Raw genomic sequence first — 22,571 nt, 5'->3', positions numbered from 1 at the left:
CTCCGGATTGGCTGAAAGCGGGCCGCGCCCCCATCACGCCGACAACCTACTGTAAGGGAGGCTACCCGGCTCGCCTGTGTTAGCCTTGCGAGCCGGAGCGGTGAAAGGAGCTCTTAGGCGGCGCACCGGGTCTCCAGCCAGACCGACGTAAATCCGGGAGGGGCGCGCGTCATCTCAACGGTGAGGGGACACCAGCGTGCGGCGGGAGGCTAGGTTGCTGCGCGGCGGCGAGCGAATAAAGCGCCGCAGCCGGAAGTGTCTTCAGAGCGGCGTCGTACCCGGAAGTGTGGCAAGACGTCAGCCGCACCCGGAAGTGTGATGCTGCCGCTGCCTGAGAAGTGATGGTACCCGGCCAATTGGGATACGGGATTAAAACAGGTGTTTATGTCTCTTTATCTGAGGAAGCTCATTAGAACCTCCTTTTCGGGAAATCTTGGAGGGTGCAAGTAGTTGGTCATGTTTTTGCTTGTCTCATCCTGTTGAAACCCGAGGGGAAACAAGCGCTAGGAATGTGTTCAAGGAGTCCAGGCTCAGTAGAGGCTTTAAAGAAGTTTCTTTTGCTGCCTGTCACCCTCAATTCCCTTACCCCACAGGGATGTGCAGATGGAGGCTGGAGGAGACACTACTGCCCCAGCCCCTGGGGACGCGGAGGACTTGGAGGACACTCGGTTCCCCAGTGAGGAGGATGGAGAGGATGGAGAGGTTCACGAGGCCCCGCCGGATCCTGGGGACGGGGACCTGGAGAAAACAGGTATGCCTTCCTCTCACCAGGGTCTTGGAAAGAATACCTGGAGGGTGCCAATGCTGGGAGAGGTCCGAGGGGGACCAGCGAGGAGTCTTTTGGGACTCGGGAAAGTAGTTTAGAGCATAGCAGGATTAGTAGGAGGCCATGGTGGACACACAATGCAGTTTAAGTCGTTGAGAAATGAAATCAGTGGGTATCAGTGTGATGTTCACTGGGGACTTGGTCTGAGTTCAGGCCTTTGAGGAATCAGAGGTCAGCTGGCGCCAACGAGGGGCATGGGGGATTTAGGATGTTAAGGTCAATGAATGACCAAAAGAAAGTCGATATGGCCAAAGGGGAACTATTTAAAAGTCTGTGTCTTTTGAGGCTACGGTGTTACTTAAGTCATTGAGGTGGGAAAGGGGATCAATGGTGACAAATGCACATTCATTGTTTACATCTTTGAGGAAGTCAGTGGTGAGTTGTTGGTGGCAGTCTTTAAGGAACCAGAAATTAGTAGATGTTAATGGTGATCGTCGGTGAGGTAGCCGTGGACATCAATGAGATTATCTGGAGAGTCGGACGACCGATAGGAGGGTATTTGAAGACCTAGGTCGATGCGTATAGGTATTCAGTGGAGACTCATTAGGAGTCATTGCAGAAGGAGTGCACATGGACCACTTCGGAATGAGTGGATGTTGGTGGCATCATCAGGAAGGATGCGTAGACATCACTGAGAATAAAGGGTGTGGGTGCGGGCTGTCTGAGGATTTGGGAATTATTGGCAAGTAATGGCAGCTCTTGGGGAGGTAACTGGGAGGAGGACATGGGGGATAAGCAAATGTCAATCAAAGAATGAGGAATATGAGGTTATCAGGATTCTATAGGAAAATTGTTGAAATAAGGGTTGTCAATGGAAGATCAGTGGACATTGACTGGAATAAATGGGGGGTGTCAAGGGAATCAGTAGGGGGCAGCCGTGGGTTTTATTGCTGATTGTTAATGATGGTCACAAGGAGGGGAGATGGAGGTCATTATTATAGTCCTGTGTGTTAGTGTATGTATGTTATGAAGGATATTATAAGGAGGGAAGTGGATTATCAATGAGAACAACAGGAGGTCAGGGAAGTCAGAGGATGTCACTGAAGTCCTCAATATTAGTGGAAATTAATAGTAGTCATAGGAGGAGATGGGAGAATGAAATAAAAAAGGGTCAGGTGAATCAGGAGAGGTTATTTGAAGTCTTGGATGTTAGTAGAGGTCAATGGTAGTCATGGTGGGGAGTGGAGTGCACATGGGGTAAAATAGATTGTGTGTCAGGGTAGTCACTGGAGGTCATTGAAGACCCAGGTATTAGTGATATTAATGGAATAATTGGAATGTTAGTGAACAGCAGTGGGAGTAAATAGGGGGTTAGGGGAGGCTAAAAGATATGGGTGCTAGTGGACATTCATGGCAGTCATTGGGAGAATTAGTGGTTATCACCAAAAAATATACATGGGTGACCAGAAGAGTCAATGAGGTCATTAGGTATCAGTGAACATTCATGAGAATAAATAAGGTATTAGGGAGGGATGGGGCAGGGGAAGGATTTACATGAGAGACTATGGAGATATTAGTGGGTATCATGGTGGCCAATGAGAGATGAGTAGTCGGTACTAGGAAAATATATGAGGGGTCAGAGGTATTCACGGGGGATTATTGAAGATGAAGTTATTAAAAATGGCCATTCAGAAGCAATAGCATGAAGACTTGAAAGTGGCAGTTATTGAAAGGAGAATAAACAGTCTCTAGGGATATAGAGGGCTCAGTAATGACAGAGATTGGATTGTTGGGGCTCTAGGGGGATCGTGTGGAGGTCATTGAGGGGCTAAGGAGACACCTGGGGGTCTCGTCAGCATCATGGGTCAGTGGGAGGCACTGGTAGAGATTTGATAAGTCCTTGGGCACATGGGGTTACGGGGAGTCCACAGCCAGATGACCCACCAGGAGTTCCCTTTCAGAATCCGAGACGAAGGATCAGCCCTCCAGCCTGCTGTCACCACTGCCCCAAACAGAGGCCCCATCATGCAACTGTAGGCTTTGGGATCCTGCAGCCTCAGAGAATAGTCCCGTGGGTGGCGCCGAGAGTGGCTCTGGGGGCCAGGGCGGGGACCCCAGTGACGAGGACTGGCGCAGCAAGCGAAAGCACGTGTTTGTGCTGAGCGAGGCAGGCAAGCCCATCTACTCAAGGTATGGCAGCGTGGAGGCACTGTCGACGACCATGGGTGTGATGACGGCCCTCGTGTCCTTCGTGCAGAGTGCAGGCGATGCCATCCGCGCCATCTACGCTGGTGAGCAGAGGAGGAGGAGGTGGAGCAGGGATGGTGACTGGGCAAATGGCTGACCGGCCAGCCGGCTGCCTGGGAGGTTGTCCAGGCAGCCAGGGGCAAGTCCGTGTATGTGGGTGGCTGGCCAGGATCTGTCTGTTGTCTGACTGTTTGGCCTGCTGGGTTCTGAGTGATTAACACACCTGGATCTGAGTCACTGGATACTTCCTGGTTCATCTGAAAGCGTGACTTTGGGGGCTCAGCTTTGTGGCTGAGTTGGGTGTCTCTAGGTTCCATGTCAGTCCTTGCTCTGTTGTCCCCTGACCCATGCTTTGTGTCTAACCTGATTCCTTGACCATCCCGTCATGTCTCTAGAACTAACCAGACTCTCCCAAGCTGTCCTTATCCCCATCCCAGTGTACCGCCAAGTGACCACGTGAGCATGGGCCAGGAGTGCGTGTGTTCAGGGAAAGAGCGGCAGAGCCCTGCCTGACCCCGCCTGTCGCCGCTGACCCCTCTCTACCCGCTGTGCCCCCCTTCCCTCCCCCAGAGGACCACAAGCTGGTGTTCCTACAGCAGGGCCCACTGCTGCTGGTGGCTGTGTCCAGGACTCCTCAGTCGGCAGCCCAGCTCCGCGGGGAGCTGCTAGCCGTGCACGCACAGATCGTGAGCACGTTGACCCGGGCAAGCGTGGCCCGCATCTTCGCGCGCAAGCAGAACTACGACCTCCGCCGCCTGCTGGCCGGCTCGGAGCGCACGCTGGACCGGCTTCTGGACAGTGTGGAGCGGGACCCCGGCGCCCTGCTGTTGGGCGCCGTGCGCTGTGTGCCTCTGGCCCGCCCACTGCGCGAAGCCCTGGGTGCGCTGCTGCGACGGTGCACGGCGCCCGGCCTGGCCCTCTCGGTGCTGGCCATCGGAGGTCGACTGGTGACGGCGGCCCAGGAGCGGACTGTGTTAGCCGAGTGTCGGCTGGACCCCGCCGACCTGCAGCTGCTGCTCGACTGGGTGGGGGCGCCGGCCTTCGCGGCGGGAGAGGCGTGGGCACCCGTGTGCCTGCCCCGCTTCAATCCGGATGGTTTCTTCTACGCCTACGTGGCGCGCCTGGACGCCATGCCCGTGTGCTTGCTGCTGCTTGGCACTGACCCTGAGGCCTTCCATGACATGGCCACCTGCCGGCGCCTGGTTGAAGAAGGCATGCACACCCTGGGTGCCATGCGGGCTCTGGGGGAGGCTGCCAGCTTCTCCAATGCCCCATCAGCCAGTGCTCCTGCCTACAGCGTGCAGGCTGTGGGGGCACCGGGCCTCCGGCACTTCCTCTATAAGCCACTGGACATCCCCGACCATCACCGCCAGCTGCCCCAGTTTACCAGGTAGGCCCTGACCCTGTGGGCAGTTGGTGGGCAGGAAGGCCTGAGATCCGGCATCTCGTAGACAAGAGGTGGGAGAGAGCCAGGCATTCTCTAGAAGGACGGGATAGCATGGGTGTCTGTCCACGGAGGGAGGCTCGGCCGCCAACCTCAAGGAATCCTGTATTCTGTTGAAGAAGAGGGCCCCGGTCCTGGAGGAGGCCCCTCGGTAGCTGGGCCTCCAGCCACTGAGAAACCTCAAGTCTAATGGGGGTGGCTGGGCTCTGTTTCACTGAACTCCCTAGACTGAGGGGAGATGGGGCGGCCAAGCAAGCCTCTGACTGATGCTGGCCTCCCCTGCCTTCATCACGCAGCCCCGAGCTGGAGGCCCCGTACAGCAGAGAGGAGGAGCGACAGCGCCTGTCCGACCTGTACCACCGTCTGCACGCGCGCCTCCACAGCGCCTCCAGGCCCCTGCGTCTCATTTACCACGTGGCCGAGAGGGAGACGCTGCTGGCCTGGGTGAGTCGGCTAGGGGCCCGCAAGAGTTCGTTCCTGACTTCACGCCCCCTTTCCCTCCACTCTATCCCCTCTGACCATAACAGCCTCCATGAGGCACACCCTGCCTTGGTCTGCATCGCTTTTCCTACCATTACACACGTACCTTTGAAACCCATAAGGATCGCACAGTCTACAGCCCTCCTGTACGCTGTTCTCTTCGCTGTTCCCCCATTAGCTACCAGTACAGCATCCTCAACTTGGAAGAGGTCCCATTAACAGCCATCAGTATGCCTGTTGCTTTCCCAGTAGCCCTGCCCGTATGTCTCTCTGCCAGTTCATTTTTCGCTTTGGGAGTCCCCAGCACTCTTGAAGACCACAGGCTTGGTCCCAGGCCATGCCTTCTACCTGGGGTGTCTCCCCTGGGGGCTTCAGGGTTCCTCTCCTCACTTCCTGTGGGTCTGTTAAGGTCAGCTGTTCAGGGAGTTTGGCCAAGGCGACCCCACTGGAAATGGCACCTTCCCTCAGGCTTTGCCGGCTGGCAGACTTGTATTAAATAATTCATTGCATGCTTATTGGGTAGGAGGCATTGTTCTCACCTAAGGATTTTATTTTTAAGTTTTTTTAACTTTCATTTCCAAGCAATTTTAGACTTACAAGGAAGCTACAAAATAGTACAAATAATTACTACAAATAGGTCCCTCACCTGGTTTCTCCAGATGTCAACCACAGGGGCTTTAAAAAAATCAGGAAATTAACATCAGTACATCTAATCCTCAGACTTCATTCAGATCTCACCAGTTGTCCCACTAATGTCCTTTAACCCATCCAGAATCCCGTCCAGAATCATACTATTGTTCTGTCTTCAGTCTCATTTATTCTAGAAACCTTTCTCAGTCTTTCATTTCTTGCGTGTCCTGGATACTTTTTAAAAGAGTACCAGCTTGTTAGTTTGTAGGATGTCCCTCAACTTGGGTTTTTCTGTATTTTATCATGACTGAAATAAGGTCAGGCATTTTTGGCAAGACTATCAGAAGAGTGAGTGATATGCCCTTTTTTGCCCCGGATCGGGAGATCCACAATGTCAGGTTTGTCCCACTGTTGATGTAACTTAGGTCACTTGGTTAAGGTGGTGTCTCCCAGATTTCTGCACTATATAGTGTTTTCCCCCTTTACCTCTCATAATTATCTTGTGGGAATTATGTCAGGTTTCTGTTTTTCATCACACTTTCATTCACTAATTTTAATAGCCATTAATGATTCTTGTCTGCAAGTTTCTACTCTGGTGTTTGCCACGTGGTGATTTTTGAACTGCATCATCCCTTCTACATTTATTATTTGGCATTCTACTTCTATATGAAAGAACTCTTCCTCCCCCTACATATTGGTTAATTTTTAATTTTATATCAATATGGTCTCATGGATGTTTCTTTTAAGTCAGTGAGCTAAAAGCCTTTTCTGTCATTGATTTTGGTGCTAAAACTATCTCAGTGTAGCCGGGGCGGGCCCTGTTTCTTTTTTATATGTCTCCCATCACTGTTTGAGCATTCCTGTTTCCTGGCACACGATGTTCCAGGCTCATCATGTACTTTCTCTGTGCCAGTCCTGGAATCAGCCATTTGTCCAAGGAGCCTGTGTCCTTTTGGTGGAGGACAGCATTTCAAAACCAAGATATTGTAGGCCCAGGATTTTAAATTAGGTTGTCAGGGGATGACTCACTGAAGAGATGGAGAGGGAAAGGACCGTGCAAATGCTGTAAGGTGAGACAGAACCTGTATGTTGTAGGAATAGCAAGGAGAGGTTGGAGTGGCTGGTCTGCTCCCCCGGTGAGCGAGGGGGAGAGCAATGAGAGGTGATGCAGAAGTGACCTGGTTAGGTTAGGACCCTCTGGTTGGTATAAGGATTAAATAGAATTAATCCTCCTATCCTCCTAATCCTCCTGTTATGCCCCGGCTACAAAGGATGAAAACAGTTATGTGGAGCTTAGAACAGAACCTTGTATATAACAACCGCTCAGTAAATGTTAAGCACTGTTGCTATTACACCTGGTCCACAGGTGAGCAAACTGACATCCAGGGAGTATGTGTGTGTGCGCGCTCACACGTACACATACACACACACAGAGCCAGCATTACCCAGCTGAAGCCACTAGATTCAGCTGATTTTTTGGCCCTACTGAAAACCCCTGGCCCACGGTGATGTAGCACCAGGTAGGAACCCTCGCCCTATGTTTTTTCCAAACAAAAGACAAGCATGGGGCCCAGGTGGGGTGGACAGGACAGGGCATGGCCAGCTCTGGCCTAACTAACTCTGTGTCCTCTCAAACCTGCAGGTGACTTCCAAATTTGAACTCTATACCTGCCTCAGCCCACTGGTGACAAAGGCAGGTGCCATCTTGGTAGTGACCAAACTCCTGCGCTGGGTGAAGAAAGAGGAGGATCGACTCTTCATCCGTTACCCACCCAAGTACTCCACACCCCCCGCTGCCCCAGCTGCCTCTACAGACCAACCTTCCCATAATGGCTTGTTCACTGGACCTTGAGTGGCAGAGTTCTTAGATTGGGCCGTGCTGAGAAGCACCACCTTTGACTTTTACCTTCTGTCTCCAGCCTGGAAATGGGGCAGGAAGACACAGGAAAGGCTGCTTCCCCAGCCCGGTGATGCTCTTCCAGCTCTGGGGACATCCTTGGGCCCCTCTGCCCTGTTCTCCCTCTGCCCCGCCTCTTCCACTTGGATGACATCCCTCTGTCAGGGGCTGTCTCCTCCAGTCCTGGGCACCACACCCTGTGTCCTGCAGCAGGAGTCAGCCTCCTGGTGGGCTGTGAGCCCTGAGTGTCCAGGGTTGGCCAGGGTCCCTTTGGGTGTCCACGGGGACTCTGGAATTGGGAATGCATGGCCAGCCTTTATGAAAGGCTTTAAGAAAGAAACTGTATCTAAAAGACCTCAAATCAGTTTCGACAAGGACATTCCTTTGCCCTTCACCTACTTCATCTTCACCCGGTCAGAAGTGACCCTGGTCAATGCTGGCTGCTGCTGGTGGAGAAGGTGGCCTTCTGGGCACAACACCTGACTGACTTCACACCTGGCTGAGATCCAGACCGTGTGCATGGGAGGCGCGCTCGGCTTCTGAGGCTCGTTGAACTCCCGTGAGGTGCAGAGAACCTCGCATCGGCTGTCACGCGAGGATCTGTGAGCGAAAGGGGACTCGAACTCTTGGGTACCACGGCACAGTTCACATATGTGTGTCTCGTACTTCCAACCTGCACCACGTAGCAACCCGGAGAGGGAAAGGCCTCCCTAGAGTTCATGTGCGTGGGCACAGCACTCCCTTCTCAACGGACCAAGACCCGGTCGTGCCCTACAGTAGAGTTGGCGGGCCTCAGGGTGTACGCATGCGCGCTGTCGTTCAGGGGCTCGGGGCCGCGATTCGCAACCTCCGTGCTGCTCCGCCCGGGTCCACTGACGGGCCGACGCGCGCTGCACGCATGCGCTCTCACGTAGGTGGTTTTTTTGGGGGGGGGGGGGACCAATAGTCATCCAAGGTGTACGCAAGCGCAAACCCCGCGTTGGAAAATGGAAAACGGCAGGTTGGAGCCTTTGAAAATGGAGCCCCCCGAAATGGTAAAGGAGGCGGAGGAGGCTGAAGGTAGGAAGGGCGAGCCTGCCTCTGGGCGCGGTGGAAGGGAGAGAGCCCTGTCCCGTCACAATGACGAAATAGTAATAGCAGTACTAAAAAAAAAGTCAAAATGGAAGCTTTATGAAAACAAAACCGTTCACCAACGGGGAGAAAGACAACGTGCATCTTGTCATCATCTAGATGAACTCCGCTTCATCGGGCACGTTGGTTTAAGTGTTCCGAAGGAGCGGCCGACTAAATGCTTCAGTCCGTAGCTCCGCGGACGACACGCGGAGACGGATGTCGTCTCAAGTCACCGGCTCCTGTCGCACCGAGGAGAAGCACAGCATTTCCCCAGTGTCCTTCCCACCCAGCCCACAGCCCATCTCACACGGACTCGAGTCCGAGTCGAGGGGCCTCTCCCATGCCCGGCGTCGCTCTGGGACCCTTGGTCGATCGTGACACCCCCGCACCCCGGCGAGGGGCAGGGGGTGGCCCTAGAGATCATTAGAAATCGTAGTGTGGCCTGAAGAAGGAAACCTCCCAATTCGGTGACCCACCGCTATGTCTCCAACATTCTCTCTTTTTTTTTTTTTTTTTTTTATTGTAGACATTTTTGGAATGTACCAAAGTACAGCAAATAATGTGAAGGCCCACTCCTGTCCCCACAGCTCTGACTTTCTGCCCTCTGATTGATCTCTGTCCCCCTTCGTACGCACTCTTTAAACCACTGTATCAATGTCATCTGGACTGCATCTTTCCAGATCTATCTATGCAGACGTCAACAGTAATTACGATTGTTCACTTGTTTATTGTTACTTCTCTAGCACCTAAAACAATGCCCGCTTGGCACATAGTAGGTGCTTACTAATTTTTTTTTGTTTGTTTTAAATTGTTTGAACAGTAATTTAACAGGAAGAGCTCTCAGGTTAGGGCTAGGCATCAAAGGCCAGCTTCCAACAAAGGACATTCAGAAAGAAGACAGATGCAAATAGATCTCATATATTAAGCACTTGCTATAGCGCTTAAAATAGTAGCAATTGTGCTAAAACCTATTTTAGTATCCAGCTTTCAAATTAGTCAAAATTGGAGTCATAATTAACTTCACCAGCATTGGAGAAAATTGAAAAGCGTGTAAGTTAGCATTTCTAGCCCATTGAAAATGGATTTAAAAAGAGAGGGATAAATTAATATTGATTACTGTGTGGGGAAACAGGCTCTCTCTTGCCTCACTCAGAACTGACCAGTAAAGGCTTTGCTAGAAGCGTTTTGGCAGAATATTTTTAGCATCTAAAATGCTATTCCATCTCTTTAGTCACCATGCTTGGTAATCAGGGAATATACAGATGTGTGGCCCATGAAGGACCATCACAGTGTTGTTGATGGAAGCAGAACAAGAAGCAATCAGGGAAATGTCTAGATTTAGATATATCCACGCCTATTGTGGAATGACTGGGTGGTGGACCTTTTTTTTAAGCAGTAGGAAAAAAAAAAAAGAAAATAAGATAATTAAAAATGAATTTTTAAAAGAGTAAGATCACGGGTTATTGACACAAAATCAGCTTCAAAGGTGATCATACTTTATGAGAGAAAAGGGAGTTGGGATTTAAAAAAATATATAAAGAGGGACAGTGTCAACTAGATACTGTTGCACAGTATGTGAAGGCTAAAGGCCTAACTGATGACTCTTAACAAGGGACTTAACATTTTTAGGGGTGCGCAGAGGTGGAGGCATTTTTGTGATTTTTTTCTTTTATTTTTCTTTCAGGAATATATAGTGCTATATAATTTTAAAATAGAGAAGGGGAAATTTTGAATGGCGTCCGAGGATCATATTTTAATGTTGATCAATATTAACATCCCAGTTTTGATGGTTATACTGTGGTTACCTGGTAGAGTCCCTTGTATATAAGAAATATACACTGGAATATTAAGGAATAATGGGCCATGATGCCAGCAATATATGGTACAGAAATGCTCACAAATGAGAAATCCAATACAAAGGCAAAGAGGAGCACTGTGGCCTTTTTCTACCACTTTTATGTACATCTGAAATTATTTCAAAATAAAATGTTAAAAGGGACTCGTGCTGTACAGACTGCTTTGTAATCCGGATTTCTCAGAAACTTTTTATCAAGATGTTAGTTGGGTTATTTAAGAGCTTTACTGATCACTCATGATCACTTGGACTAGAAAGGAAGTGGAGAGGAAAAGTGAAGATGGGGCTTTTGCAGAAATGGTTACAAAAGCCAGCTGTAAAAGACATGGGGACAATCGAGAAATCACATTGATTACTGGACGGTATTACATGAGGACTATTAATCTTGTCAGTGTGATGACAGGATTGGAGTTATCTAAAAATGGCCTCAGGTGTTTGAGATTCTTAGTGAAGTGTCTGGGGATGGAATGTAATAAAACATACAGCTTGCCTGAAAATACTTCAGCACAGAAAAAACAGCTGAAGCCAATATGGATGCAAGTAATAGTTATGAGATCTTAGCGATGTGTAATCACAGTTCACCATGGTGTCCTCTCTATTTTCATGGATGTTTATAAATTTTCATTTGAAATCCTACAAAGAAAACAATGACAAATACTTCTCCCTGTTCATAAAATAGCTTTAATTTTTTTTGTTTCATTTCCAAATATGTTTTTAAAAGATTTTCTTTATTTGACAGAGAGCAGCAGGGGGAGTGGTAGACATAGGCAGAGGAAGAAGCAGGCTCCCCACTGGTCAAGGAGCCTGATGTGGGACTTGATCCCAGGACCCTGGGATCACAACCTGAGCCGAAGGCAGACACTTAAGTGGCAGCCACCCAGATGTCCCCTTTTCCCAATATTAAGAGTATTGTAAAAATTAAAAGTCTCAAGAAGTGACATATCCATTATTATTGATTATATCAGAGAAAGGCAGTTAAGATTTAGAGCCAAGGAGAGAAGGGGAAGTTTCATTTTTAACTTCACATATTTTGTATTGTGTGAATGTTTTTGGGTAAGAAAGTAAAAAAGCAAAACATGAAATACATTTTCCTAAAAGATCTGAGGGTGTTCACCAAACTGTTGGCGGCAGTTACCTCTAGGAAGGGGAGTGACTCATTGAAGGTGTTGTTCCTGAGAGGAAGCTGTTACTTTTTTGTCCATGGTTTTCTACAGTTGTTTATTAAATAGTCAAAAGTTCAAATGCAAAGTTAAAATACCGCATAGTAATTTGTAAATGATTTGAGACAAGACATGCAAAGAAAGCGAACATACCAGCAAACATTTTAACAAAACCCAATAAGCTCAGGTTAAAAACCCCTGATTTATAACCTGATTTGTTTTTAAAGATTGATTGATTTATTTGAGAGGGAGTGAGAGAGTGGGTGGGGGCAAGGGGAGAGGAAGAGGGAGAGAAAGTCTCAGTCAGGTTCTGCACTGAGTGTGAAACCTGACATGGGGCTCAATTTCATGACTCTGAGATCATGACCCAGGCAGAAACCAAGAGATGGACACCTAACCGACTGCACCACCCAGGCTCCCTATAACATGATTTTTCATGGCTAAAAAGGATTTCATCCTATGAACATGCCATATTTAACTAAAATATCTTTAGATTGTTTCTGTTTGTAAGATTAGAAATAAGGAACAACTCGACCACCATCATTTATTCCCTGGAGATAGATTCCTACTAGATAGGGAATTTCTGATGTAGAGGATTTGAGTAATTTTTTTGATATTTACTACCAAAAGTATTGAAATGTAATACTGGTTTTGCCTATCAGATTGGCAAAAATGAAGAAGTTGGAAAACATACTTGGCTGCTAAGACTACGGGGAAGGAAACTTGTATGGGCCTGCTTGAAATACGGGGAGGACCATTTCATAAAACCAAATTTAGTAATACACATGCTCTCTGATCCAGCAGGTGGCCTAGTAGGAATTCATCCAGTAAATACATTCATATATATGCACCAAAAGTATGCATGGGGATGTTTTTCTGGTTGAATACACAATTCAATTTTGTCTCTCCCCAAAATTTATGTCTATCAGTACCTTAAAATGTGGCCTTACTTGGAAATAGGGTCTTTGTAGGTATAACTAGTTAAGATAAAGTCATTCTGGAGCCGCCTGGGTGGCTCAGTGGGTTGACCTCTGCCTTTGGCTAGGGTCCTGATCTCAGGGTCCTGGGATCGAGCCTCGCATTGGGCTCTCTGCTCGGCGGGGAGCCTGCTTCCCCCTCTCTCTCTGCCTGCCTCTCTGCCTACTTGTGATCTCTGTCTGTCAAATAAATAAATAAAATATTAAAAAAAAAAAAAGATAAAGTCGTTCTGGATTAGAATGGGCCCTAATCCAATGATCGGTTTCCTTATAAGAAGAGGGAAACTTGCACATACGGAAATTCACAGAATGCCAGATGAAGACACACACAGAAGGAAGACCCTGTTTGTGGTACTTTCTTATGGCAGCCCAAGAAGAACTAATACAAATGGTCACTGTGGCCTTGTTTGTAACAGCAAAAGAAGAGAAGCAGCCTGAGTATCCATCAGTAGGGGACTTCTTTTAAATTATTGTCGGTCCGTTCAGTGGACTACTACGAAGCCACTAAAAAGAATAAAAGCATCACCCATATACACTGTCAGATGAAATATACAAGACGTAGGCACCGTGTATGACATGCCACCACTTAAAAAGCAAGAGTGGACTTGTGCTTGTATGTGAATTGGATTATCTCCAACTAGACAACAAACAGCTTCTAACACAGTGATCTCTGTGAAGGGGAAGTGAGGAACTTAGGGTCTGAGGAGGAGGGACTTTGCACTGTACGTTCCTGTGAGTAAGCATCTTTTACTTTACCTTGGGACTCTCATATGCGTTGTAGAGCTGCCTTCCATTTTCTCTGCACCATGTTCCTTGGAGAGGAGTGGGTCACTGGACCTTGAGCTTTTATCATTGATTTCAAGAGTTTACGATGTTAACATTTTTCCTGTGGGGCTTTTGTCATTGTTATAATTTTAAAAGTAATACAGACTCACATTAAATACATATAGACGTGTATATGGCTAAAAAGGGTCTTTGAATCAGGATCCAAATAAGGTCTTTTCCTACAACTGAATCATATATATATATGCGCCAAGTCTCTCTTAATCAATAGAGTTCCCCCCCTCATTCTTTTTGTTTTCCCCTTTGGAATTTATTTCTTGAAAAAACCAAATTGTCCTCTGGCATTTTCCAGCATCTGTATCCCCTTTTTTTTTTTTTTTTTTTAAGATTTTATGTATTCATTTGACAGAGAGAAATCACAAGTAGATGGAGAGGCAGGCAGAGAGAGAGGGAAGCAGGCTCTCTGCTCAGTCCCAGATGTGGGACTCGATCCCAGGACCCTGAGATCATGACCCGAGCTGAAGGCAGCAGCTTAACCCACTGAGCCACCCAGGCGCCCCCCAGCATCTGTATCCCTATGGGGTCATTTAATATGTTTCTCTGCTCCTTTTGTTAATTCTGGTTGATATGCAGGTATAGAAGCCTGGTAAGGTTCCCGGGCTGGTTTGGTTCGGTTCGGTTTGGTTTGGTTTGGTTTTTGGCAAGAATCCTTCGTAAGTGGTGTGTTTTTCCATGAGGAGGCTCACAATATCTGGTTGTCTTTTTTTGATGTTAGCGATAACCATTCCTTACACCCGTCAGTTGTTCAAGAATTTGCAAATTGTGACCTATAATGATTTTTTAAAAATCCATCTGCAGTCTTCCTGCCCCGCTGCCTCCGGTGGAAATGCATACTGATTTTAAACAGCAGCAGCAAAAGCGCATCCCCTTCTCCCACACTGTTTCATTTCATTAAGGGGATGCCTATGGTGTCCTTTGACGTTTAGGAGAAGCTGACCGTTAAGAGTCCGGATTCATCCAGCACACATCAGAAAGCTCAGGGGGCAGGGGACAGAGTCTTGCAGGAGCTCTGGCTGGAAACCTGCCCACGCCCACGGCCTGTCCTCAGTTCCAGCTCAGGCTTTCTGCAGAACTCCCTGCGCCTTTCTTCCTCCCTTCCCAGATAGGCCTGGACCTTTCTGCCATCCTGTAATTCTGATTTTCGTCTCCACAGAGCAGACCAAGTCTTTGACGACGGCTGAAGACCTGCTGGCATTGGTGAAAAGGCTGCAGAAAGGTCGTGTGTCTCCTTGTGTCTGAGGCTCAGCCTGGGGTTTTGAGGCAGGCGGATGTGGTTCAAATTTAGCCCCCTCAGCTCAACAACCCTGGGAAGTTATACCACCGCGCATTTTCCCCCTTATACAGTTTAATTCTTTGCACCTAAAGTACAGCTTGAAAATTCAAGAAGTATAAGGGAATGGAAAACCCTCCTCTCTTACACACACACACACACATACACACACACACACAGCCATCCATGTCCCTGGCTCAAGGGCTAGCAGCAACTACTTTAAAAATTCTTAGGTATTTTTCCAGAGATTAAAAAAAAATACCTTCCTGGGTGTGCACTCTTTGTCCTCCCTTTTTACACACAAATGGCAAATGGCCATGCAAATGGCTGCACTTTGCGTCCCTCGGTGAGGGGGCCTTGGGGCCAGCCTGCATGGGGGCTGGGGCACAGTGCTGGCTAGGTTTGAGGTTTGACCCGCAGACCAGGCCATCTGCAACTAAAATACTATGACCCATTGGTCTGTTTGGTCTGTTCCAAAGAAAAGAGAACCTCTCTTTCCTCCAGCCTGGCACGCCCCTGCCCGCCATGGCCACCTGCATTGGAGCTGCTGCCTAGGCTCACATTAGGTAGAGAAATTACAGGACTAGAAATGCAGAGTTACCATGAGTGTCTCAAGTAAAATGAGGCCCCTCAGGCATATGTTAAGTCATAATCAGCACCTTGGAGATCATTCACTCTCCTAGAAGTCTCAGGAGATGGGAGTTGGTGGTCTCAGAAAATCAAGGGCTTGGGTTTATTAACTCCAGAACTCCAGAGTGTCAGGGGTGTGTAGTGAGACCCAGCAAGGGCTGCGAAGCTTTTGCCCCAACTCCGTGCTGCTGACCTTGAAGCCAAAAAGGGATGAGGAGGAAGACTTCTCCATACAGAGCCCTGAAATTGGGACTGTAGGAAGCTAGAGATAGTTCTCTAAAGAGAGCATGATCTCTCTGTCACTGGAAAATGTTAAAGCTGCCACCCACAAGATGAAAGCAGCATTTGCGCCATTTCTCAGATGAGTCCAGTACCAGAATCAGATGAGAAGTGACTGTTAAGCTTTTAACAGAGTAGGGCAGGTGGGAGATCACTGGCTCGCAGCACACTCAGAATTACTTCTAGAATCCTCCACCGTGTCCCAGGAGCCCTGTGTGATCTGCCAACTCTACTTTCCCCCACCTGCCACCTGGTACTTTCGACTTGCTCACTAGACTCCCATCAGCCACAGCAGCCCCTTGGCCATTACCTTAGGCATGTGGTCCCGAGGTAAAGGCTCACTTCCACTGCTCTGGTCCCTCCGCCCGGCGTGGTTCCCCCCCTCATATTCCCCAGCCCACAGAACTGCAGGGCTCCCTTTCCTCGCTTCACGGGGAGGGGGCGCCCTTCTATATCCAGAAGCACCTTCTACCCTCTCACCTTTGACCCCTTGCCTCACTTTATTTCCAGCTGCAGCAGTCACTGCCACCCACACTGACCACTCATATCCTCGTTCAGTGTCCGTCTGGCCCATGCAGAATGCAAGCCCTGCGAGGCCCTCTTACAGAGCCCAGCCAAAGCAGGCACTCGATAAATGCATCTTTTTTTAATTTTTTAAAAATATTTTATTTATTTATTTGACAGAGAGAGAGAGAGCTCAAGCAGGGGAAAGGCTGAGGGAGAAGGAGAAGCAGGCTCCCTGCAGAGCAGAGGAAGCCCCATGTGGGACTCGATCCCAGGACTCTGGGACCATGACCTGAGCCAAAGGCAGTGGCTTAACCAGCTGAGCCACCCAGGTGCCCTGATAAATGCGTTTTGATTGCTAGTATCAGAGACACTGTACCAAGACCCCCCCCTCCCCATCTCTTTCTGCCTTAGACAGCCAGGCATCTGCCCTCTCTGGCTCAGTCTTTCTCTCACTCTGCAGAGGGAAGCCTAGAGCCACAGATTAAAGACCTGATTAACCGGATTAATGAGCTTCAGCAAGGTAAACCCCAGGACCTAGACTTCCTAGCTAGCCAGAAAGAACCTGAACTTTGAGTGCCTCCACTTCCTCATCTATAAAATCCAGACACCTCTGGGTTATTGAAAGATGGGTGTGCAGCGTCAGAGTGTGCAAGAGAATAGCAGGGTTAGAGGCTGCACTCACACAGTGTCCTCTTCTTTGGCCCAGCAAAGAAGAAATCCAGTGAGGAACTGGGAGAAGCCCAAGCTCTCTGGGAGACCCTGCATAGGGAACTGGACTCCTGTAAGTAGGACCAAAAGAGGGACCCATAGATCTCAGCACTGCCGATGTTCTCTGCACACCTCAGGTCTCGCATGGGCTGTTCCCTCCACCTGCAGTGCTCTTATCCATGTAACACCGGCTGCCTTTTGCTATCTCACCTTCCAGCTCTCAGTCCAGACTTAATTCTAAAGATCTACCCCATCTAGATATGGGCTGCCACCAGCCCTCGGTTACTCCCACTCCCCTGCTTGATTTGTTTCTTCAAGCCTTTATCTCCCCTTGACATAGTGCATTTCTTTCTGGTCATCTCTCCCATGGGTACAAACCCTGCGCATTCTGCGGGGTCTTCACTCCTCTGGCACTTACAGAGAATGTGGACACTGACAGGGAGAAACTGGATGAGGACCGTCCCCAGTGGGAGATGGGTGCGGGTGGCAAGGAGACCCCTCCCCTGCCCTGGCACGGTGCCATACTTTCTGCGACTTGGACATGCCTTTGCATGAAGTTGCAATGGGGACATGGGATGTGGCCTCTGGGGGCTCATAGTGGCACTGTGTTTTCCAGTGAATGGAGAGAAAATGCATCTTGAGGAGGTCTTGAGCAAGAAGCAAGGTATTTATCAGCTGCCCTGTCTTCATTGTTCTACCACATTCGACCCACAAATGCCCACAATTCCCGGAACAGCCAGAGGAATCCCACTGAAACCTGAATCGGGGTGCTTCCCTCTGCTCGGACCTTTCCCTTACCTGCCACTTGACTCAAAGCAGACACTAAGGGCCTCCGAGTGCCCTCCCATGTGTGACATGATGTGGGACCCAGTACCTCCCCCCGAATCCTGACTCCCCAAGAGGTCACACAGGGCTCCCTTGCTTCCTCTCCCCACAGAGACACTGAGGATCCTCCAGCTACACTGCCAAAGGAGGGAACGTGGAGCTCAGAAGTAAGAGGTCCTGCTCAACTCTTCCCCGCCTTGTTCCCCAACCTGAGGGAGGAAGGAGCCAGAGCTAGGGAAAATATACCTTGGACGCACACTCCTCATTTTCCCTTTCTCTGGAATAGAGTAGCTAGACAAGAGACTTCCCTGATTTGCTATCAGACAGTGGTGTTGAGATTAACTCACTCATTGGATCATTCACTGCTCATTTCTTCATTAAATAAATCTCACCCACTGGTGTTATTCTTCTTCCATTGGCTGTCCAGCTCTTCCACCATCCATTCATTTGTTGATTTATTTGCCCACTTAGGCCTCCAGTCATCCCCTTACTCACCTGTCCACCCACTCACCCGTTCATCATTCATCCGCACATCTGTGAAATCCTTTTCCAGCCAGCCAGACAGCCGTTATGTCTCCAGCTTTCCATCCAATCATCCGGGCACCCTCTCTCCATCTTTCCAATCACCCGTTCATCTAGCTGTTCGTTTCTTCACCCTACCAGACACCCAGACTTCTATGGATCCTTCTAGCAACCTTTCCTCTATTTCTCTGTCCAGCTATCATCCCTGCACTCATCATTTCTCCAGCCAGCTCTGACCTCGTCAGCCATTCACCCGTCCAGTTACTGTCCGTCCAACCATCTCTCCAACTGTGGAATCTTCACCTAACAGGTTCTTGTGACCAGAAGTCTCACACCCTGATGTACTATGATTTTAACTCTGGGAAAACCTGTTGATAAAGCTCAATCACACCACACATACTGTGTGATGAGCAGTTTATGTTCATTTTTCTATCTGATCCTTGCAATGACAATTATAGGAGTTAAGGGTGACTGTCAGCCTTCCACCACTATTACCATTTTACATATAAGGAAATAGACCCAGACTGATTAAGTAATTTGTCCAGGGTCGCGGTTAAATAGCATATCTAGGCCTCAGGCTGGGACTTTAGATTCTATTAAGCTACATTACTAAACCCGTCAAGGAGGTGTCTTGGGAAGGCATGCTTTGATGAGGGGCAGGACGGACAGGGTGATCATCACAACAGAGGCCCATAAAGGTGCACGTTCCGTGTCGGAAGAAAGGAGAATGGTGAAGGTTGTGAACAGACCACTGCCGTCCCCCAGTCCTGCTGAATGAAGTGGGAGCTTATTCAGAGAATATGACTAAGAGTTGTCTTTCTCCTTTCAGGAAGAGCACGTTGCAGGAGTTCACAGAGCAAATTTCAATCCCTAACTCTCAGGTCACAGAGAACTGCACAAAGAAGCAGCTGGGGTAACTACTGAGGGTAACCTTGGGTCTACGGCCCAGAGTGCTGCTGGGCTGGGGGTGGGACTTGCATCAGGGAGTTTGTTGGAGGAGGAGCTGTGGGAACCCAGGCTTGGAGGAGAAGGCCCATAAAAGGGCTCCTAGGAGAGGGAGCACTGGGCAAAGATCCAAAGGCCATCCAGAGGAACCCCAGACTGGGCCAGACCGGATGTCAGTCCTAGCATGTATTCTCTCATTCCTGGGTGTTGGCCCCTAGGTTACACGTTGAAGAACAGCTGGAGACTGTGATGGGCCAGCACAAGGACCTCTGGGAATTCCACGTGAGCCCTCATTGCCTCCAACCACAGCCCCTCCTCTCCTGGCTTCACTGTCTCCACTGATTGGCTCAGTGTCTACCCACTGCTCACCCCAGCTCCGTGAGATAGTTTTGGACTCCTTTCTTCCTCTTACCCACCTACGCAGCCCTTCAGCTTTTACCTTAAATTTAGCCTCTTACCATTGCCGCATTGCCACAGCCAGCATCTGCCACCCAGCCCGCTTCCTCCCTGCTTACCTAGAGCTTGCTCCCCTTGCAGTGGCAAATACGAACCCTGAAAAGGCCATGGTCCTATCATTCCTTCATTGAACGAATGAAGGATGTGCCCAGCAACATTCCAGGAAGGAGGAAATGGTGGGGAGCCTAAGGGGCCAAGTATCTGCTTGTCCCCAGGACAGATGGGAGCAGGTGGAGGCATACTCAGACTCTAAACAAATAATTAGCTAGATCATGTAATGTCAGTGGGGAAGGCCTCTCTGGGCAGGTGGCATCTGAACGCAGACATAAAGGGAGAAAAACACGCAGCGATTTTGGTGCAAATGGTCCTGGAAGAAGGAACGGGCCAATGCAAAGGCCCTGAGGCTGAAGCGTGCCCAGGGTATTTGAAGAAGAGCATGGGGAGGCGGGTGGAAGGTGGGGGGAGTGAGAAGAGATGAAATTTGAGTGAGAGGTATACGGGGACACGGGGAGCTTTTGGAGAGGAAATTCGTCCCCTCCACCACCAGGCACAGCTGGAACTGCACATCGAATTAATAGTTGAATGAATGAATGAATGACATAATACGAGTAAGGGCTTGCCCAGGGGGCTGAGAGGACACACGGACAGATAGGTCTCCCTTCTCACAGGTGTTGAAGCAGCGACTGGCCTGGGAGATACGCGCCCTGCAGAGCAGCAAGGAGCAGTTGCTCACTGAAGGTGGGACCCCCATGTAGGGTTGGGGCCGAGGGGGCGGGGCCTCGCCCGCTAGAGCTCCCGGCCCCGCCCATGACGCCCCGCCCACCCGCAGAGAAACTGGCGCGGGCCAAGCTAGAGGAGGTGGAGCTGCAGCTGAGTTCGCCACCCGAGGTCCGGGATGCCCGGGCAGTCAACGATGGGTGAGTGGGCCAGAGAGCATGGGGCGAAAGGGAAGGAGCAAGGAGGGGGGCGAGGGCAATGAGCCGACTTGCCCCCGGCACCGCCTCCAGCCGGCCCCCGAAGGCCTGGCTCTGAAGTAGGTCGGTGGGGACTCTGGGGTGCAGCGCCCCTTGTACTCCAGCCGCTCGCGCCGCTCCACTCTCGTTCTCTTCTTCCTCTCCGCGCCCCCTGCTCTCAGGCTGAGGGCGGAGCTGGAGACATTCGGGGGCCAGGGTTCTGCCCAAATTCATTGCACGCCAAAGGACGGGGCCTCCAAAAGAGAGGTAGGGAGCTCGGCGAGGCGGCGAGGGGGCAGAGATGGCGGGCGGGGGTGCCCTCGGAGTCTCTTTTGGAGAAAACGTCAGTGGGGAGCAGGGCGCCCCGGCGGGGGACGCGACCGGTGGGGTAAAGGCAGCGCCGGCCCGCGTGCGCGGACGCCAGCGCCCTCGGGACCCGGGGTCTGCAGCCTGACTTGCGGCTCCCGCAGGCCGGCCCCGAGCGCCCCGGCGCCCTCAGCGAGGACCTGGAGCCGCCCCCAGAGCAATAGGACCCTCCCGAAGCTCCTCACCCCTACCTGCTTCGAGGCGGGCCGAGAAATAAAGGCGAGGATTTCGGACCTTCCTCCACCTCCTGCCTGAGTCTGTATTCCCGGGTCCGGGGGTGGAGGGCGGGGCCCTTGCTCGCAGCAGGCCGGGGGCGTGTCCAGGCACCCCGGGCGGGGCTTCTTCCGGGCTCCGCCCACCAGCCGCGTGCAGGACTCAGGAAGCTCCGTGAACGTTCCTGAGCGTCACGAAGGACACGTGGGTGGGTGTGTTAGGATAGGGAGTGGACCACCCCTCAGTTAGAGAACACTCTCGATGATGCAAGTCACACAGCGAGGTTTGTTTCCAGCTAGCGGGGGTCCGAGTATCTGCCCGGCGCAGCGGGTTTCTGCAAGGACCCCCGCTAGCTGGAAACAAACCTCGCTGTGTGACTTGCATCATCGAGAGTGTTCTCTGTCTAATTGAGGGTTGAGGGGTGGTCCACTCCGTATCTTAACATTTGGAGGTTTAAGACCCTCCTCAGAGAGACAGACAACTCCCCGATACCGAGGTTTAACTAAAGGAACCGCGGAAGGAGGATTGACCACCTCCGTCTGGAGAACTTAAGGTTCTCGCCTGGAGGGACTGAAGGTCCCTATCTGGATCTGGTAGAGAATTCTCCTCTGGGTGGGTGAAAGGGTTGCGACCCTGGAGGCTCCATTTCTGGAAGTCGCGGGAGATGTCCCCGACGAAAGGGTGCCGGAACGACGTCCACAGTGGACACCGTTTGGCCGGCCAGGTAAGGGTCCTGAGTGTTGTGTGCGTGCGCCGGCACCTGTGGGTGTGGTGTGGCTGACCGGCTGGTGGGTGTTAGAAAACTCGTTTCGAATGTGTGTGTTTGCTGGCTTTGTGTCTCTTGTCTTTTCCTGGCTTCTTTCTGTAATAATAATGGGACAGTCTCAGGTAACGCCTAAGACCCTGCTCCTGAACCACTTCCCTGAGATCCGGGCCAAGGCTCACAATCATGGCCTGGAAGTAGAAAAAGGTAAGTTTGATACCCTCTGCTCTGCAGAATGGCCTACTTTTAAGGTGGGCTGGCCACCCCAGGGGACCTTTTCTTTGGTCATTATTAAGAAAGTCCGAGATGTGATCAACTGGCCCGGACTACACGGCCGCCCGGACTAATATCCCTATATTTTAATGTGGCAGGCTTTGGTGGAAAGTCCTCCCTCCTGGCTGAAGCCATTTGTCCCCGAGAAGCCGGGGGATCACCCCCCCCCCAGTGCTGGCCATCTCTCGGGCCCCCCAGCATCCAACTGCCCCCGATCTTACAGCCCACCCGAAACTCCCGGGGAGCCCATCCAAGAAACCCTTTCTTACAGGAAGGGTCGGACCTGTGCGCCTCCCTGATAGACCTAGATTTAGAAAAACCCGACGCTCCAACCTGAGGCTGCCACCCCTCCCGAGCCCCTTCACTAGTCTGCCTCCCCGTCAGCACCCCCGCCCCCCGCTTCAACCCAGGGACCAGTAAAGGGATTAAGGCCCCGCAGGCACAGGGAG

At 50.5% G+C, this 22,571-nt stretch overlaps 2 protein-coding genes across 4 annotated transcripts; both read left to right on the top strand.

Annotated features, from left to right (window-relative positions):
- The first annotated feature begins 14 nt into the window (after window positions 1-14).
- MON1B (MON1 homolog B, secretory trafficking associated) lies at window positions 15-14,628 on the top strand. 3 transcript variants are annotated; one of them, XR_014305977.1, is made up of 7 exons: window positions 38-378; window positions 594-751; window positions 2,728-3,057; window positions 3,584-4,403; window positions 4,754-4,901; window positions 7,210-8,523; window positions 14,566-14,628. XR_014305977.1 is itself a non-coding variant. In XM_082712348.1 (6 exons), the coding sequence occupies exons 2-6, from the start codon at window positions 604-606 to the stop codon at window positions 7,417-7,419; spliced, it is 1,656 nt and encodes a 551-aa protein (XP_082568474.1). In that variant the 5' UTR covers window positions 15-378; window positions 594-603; the 3' UTR covers window positions 7,420-10,576. The 3 variants fall into 3 exon arrangements, 2 of the variants coding, with proteins under 2 accessions (XP_082568474.1, XP_082568475.1); XM_082712348.1 differs by lacking the exon at window positions 14,566-14,628 and having other exon boundaries at window positions 15-378; window positions 7,210-10,576; XM_082712349.1 differs by lacking the exon at window positions 14,566-14,628 and having other exon boundaries at window positions 32-180; window positions 7,210-10,576.
- A 6-nt stretch (window positions 14,629-14,634) lies between these two features.
- On the top strand, window positions 14,635-21,111 carry SYCE1L (synaptonemal complex central element protein 1 like). The gene is made up of 11 exons (XM_082712350.1): window positions 14,635-15,921; window positions 16,559-16,618; window positions 16,805-16,879; window positions 17,423-17,470; window positions 17,744-17,798; window positions 18,983-19,066; window positions 19,317-19,380; window positions 20,223-20,292; window positions 20,384-20,471; window positions 20,690-20,774; window positions 20,978-21,111. Exons 1-11 carry the CDS (start codon window positions 15,909-15,911, stop codon window positions 21,035-21,037), a joined length of 702 nt encoding a protein of 233 aa, XP_082568476.1. The 5' UTR covers window positions 14,635-15,908; the 3' UTR covers window positions 21,038-21,111.
- Window positions 21,112-22,571: the final 1,460 nt, after the last annotated feature.

The sequence above is a fragment of the Mustela nivalis genome (assembly GCF_964662115.1).
Source record: "Mustela nivalis genome assembly, chromosome: 18".
NCBI lineage: Eukaryota > Metazoa > Chordata > Mammalia > Carnivora > Mustelidae > Mustela > Mustela nivalis.
Note: the sequence above shows the minus strand (reverse complement) of the source record. Positions and strands in the feature narration are given on the sequence as shown.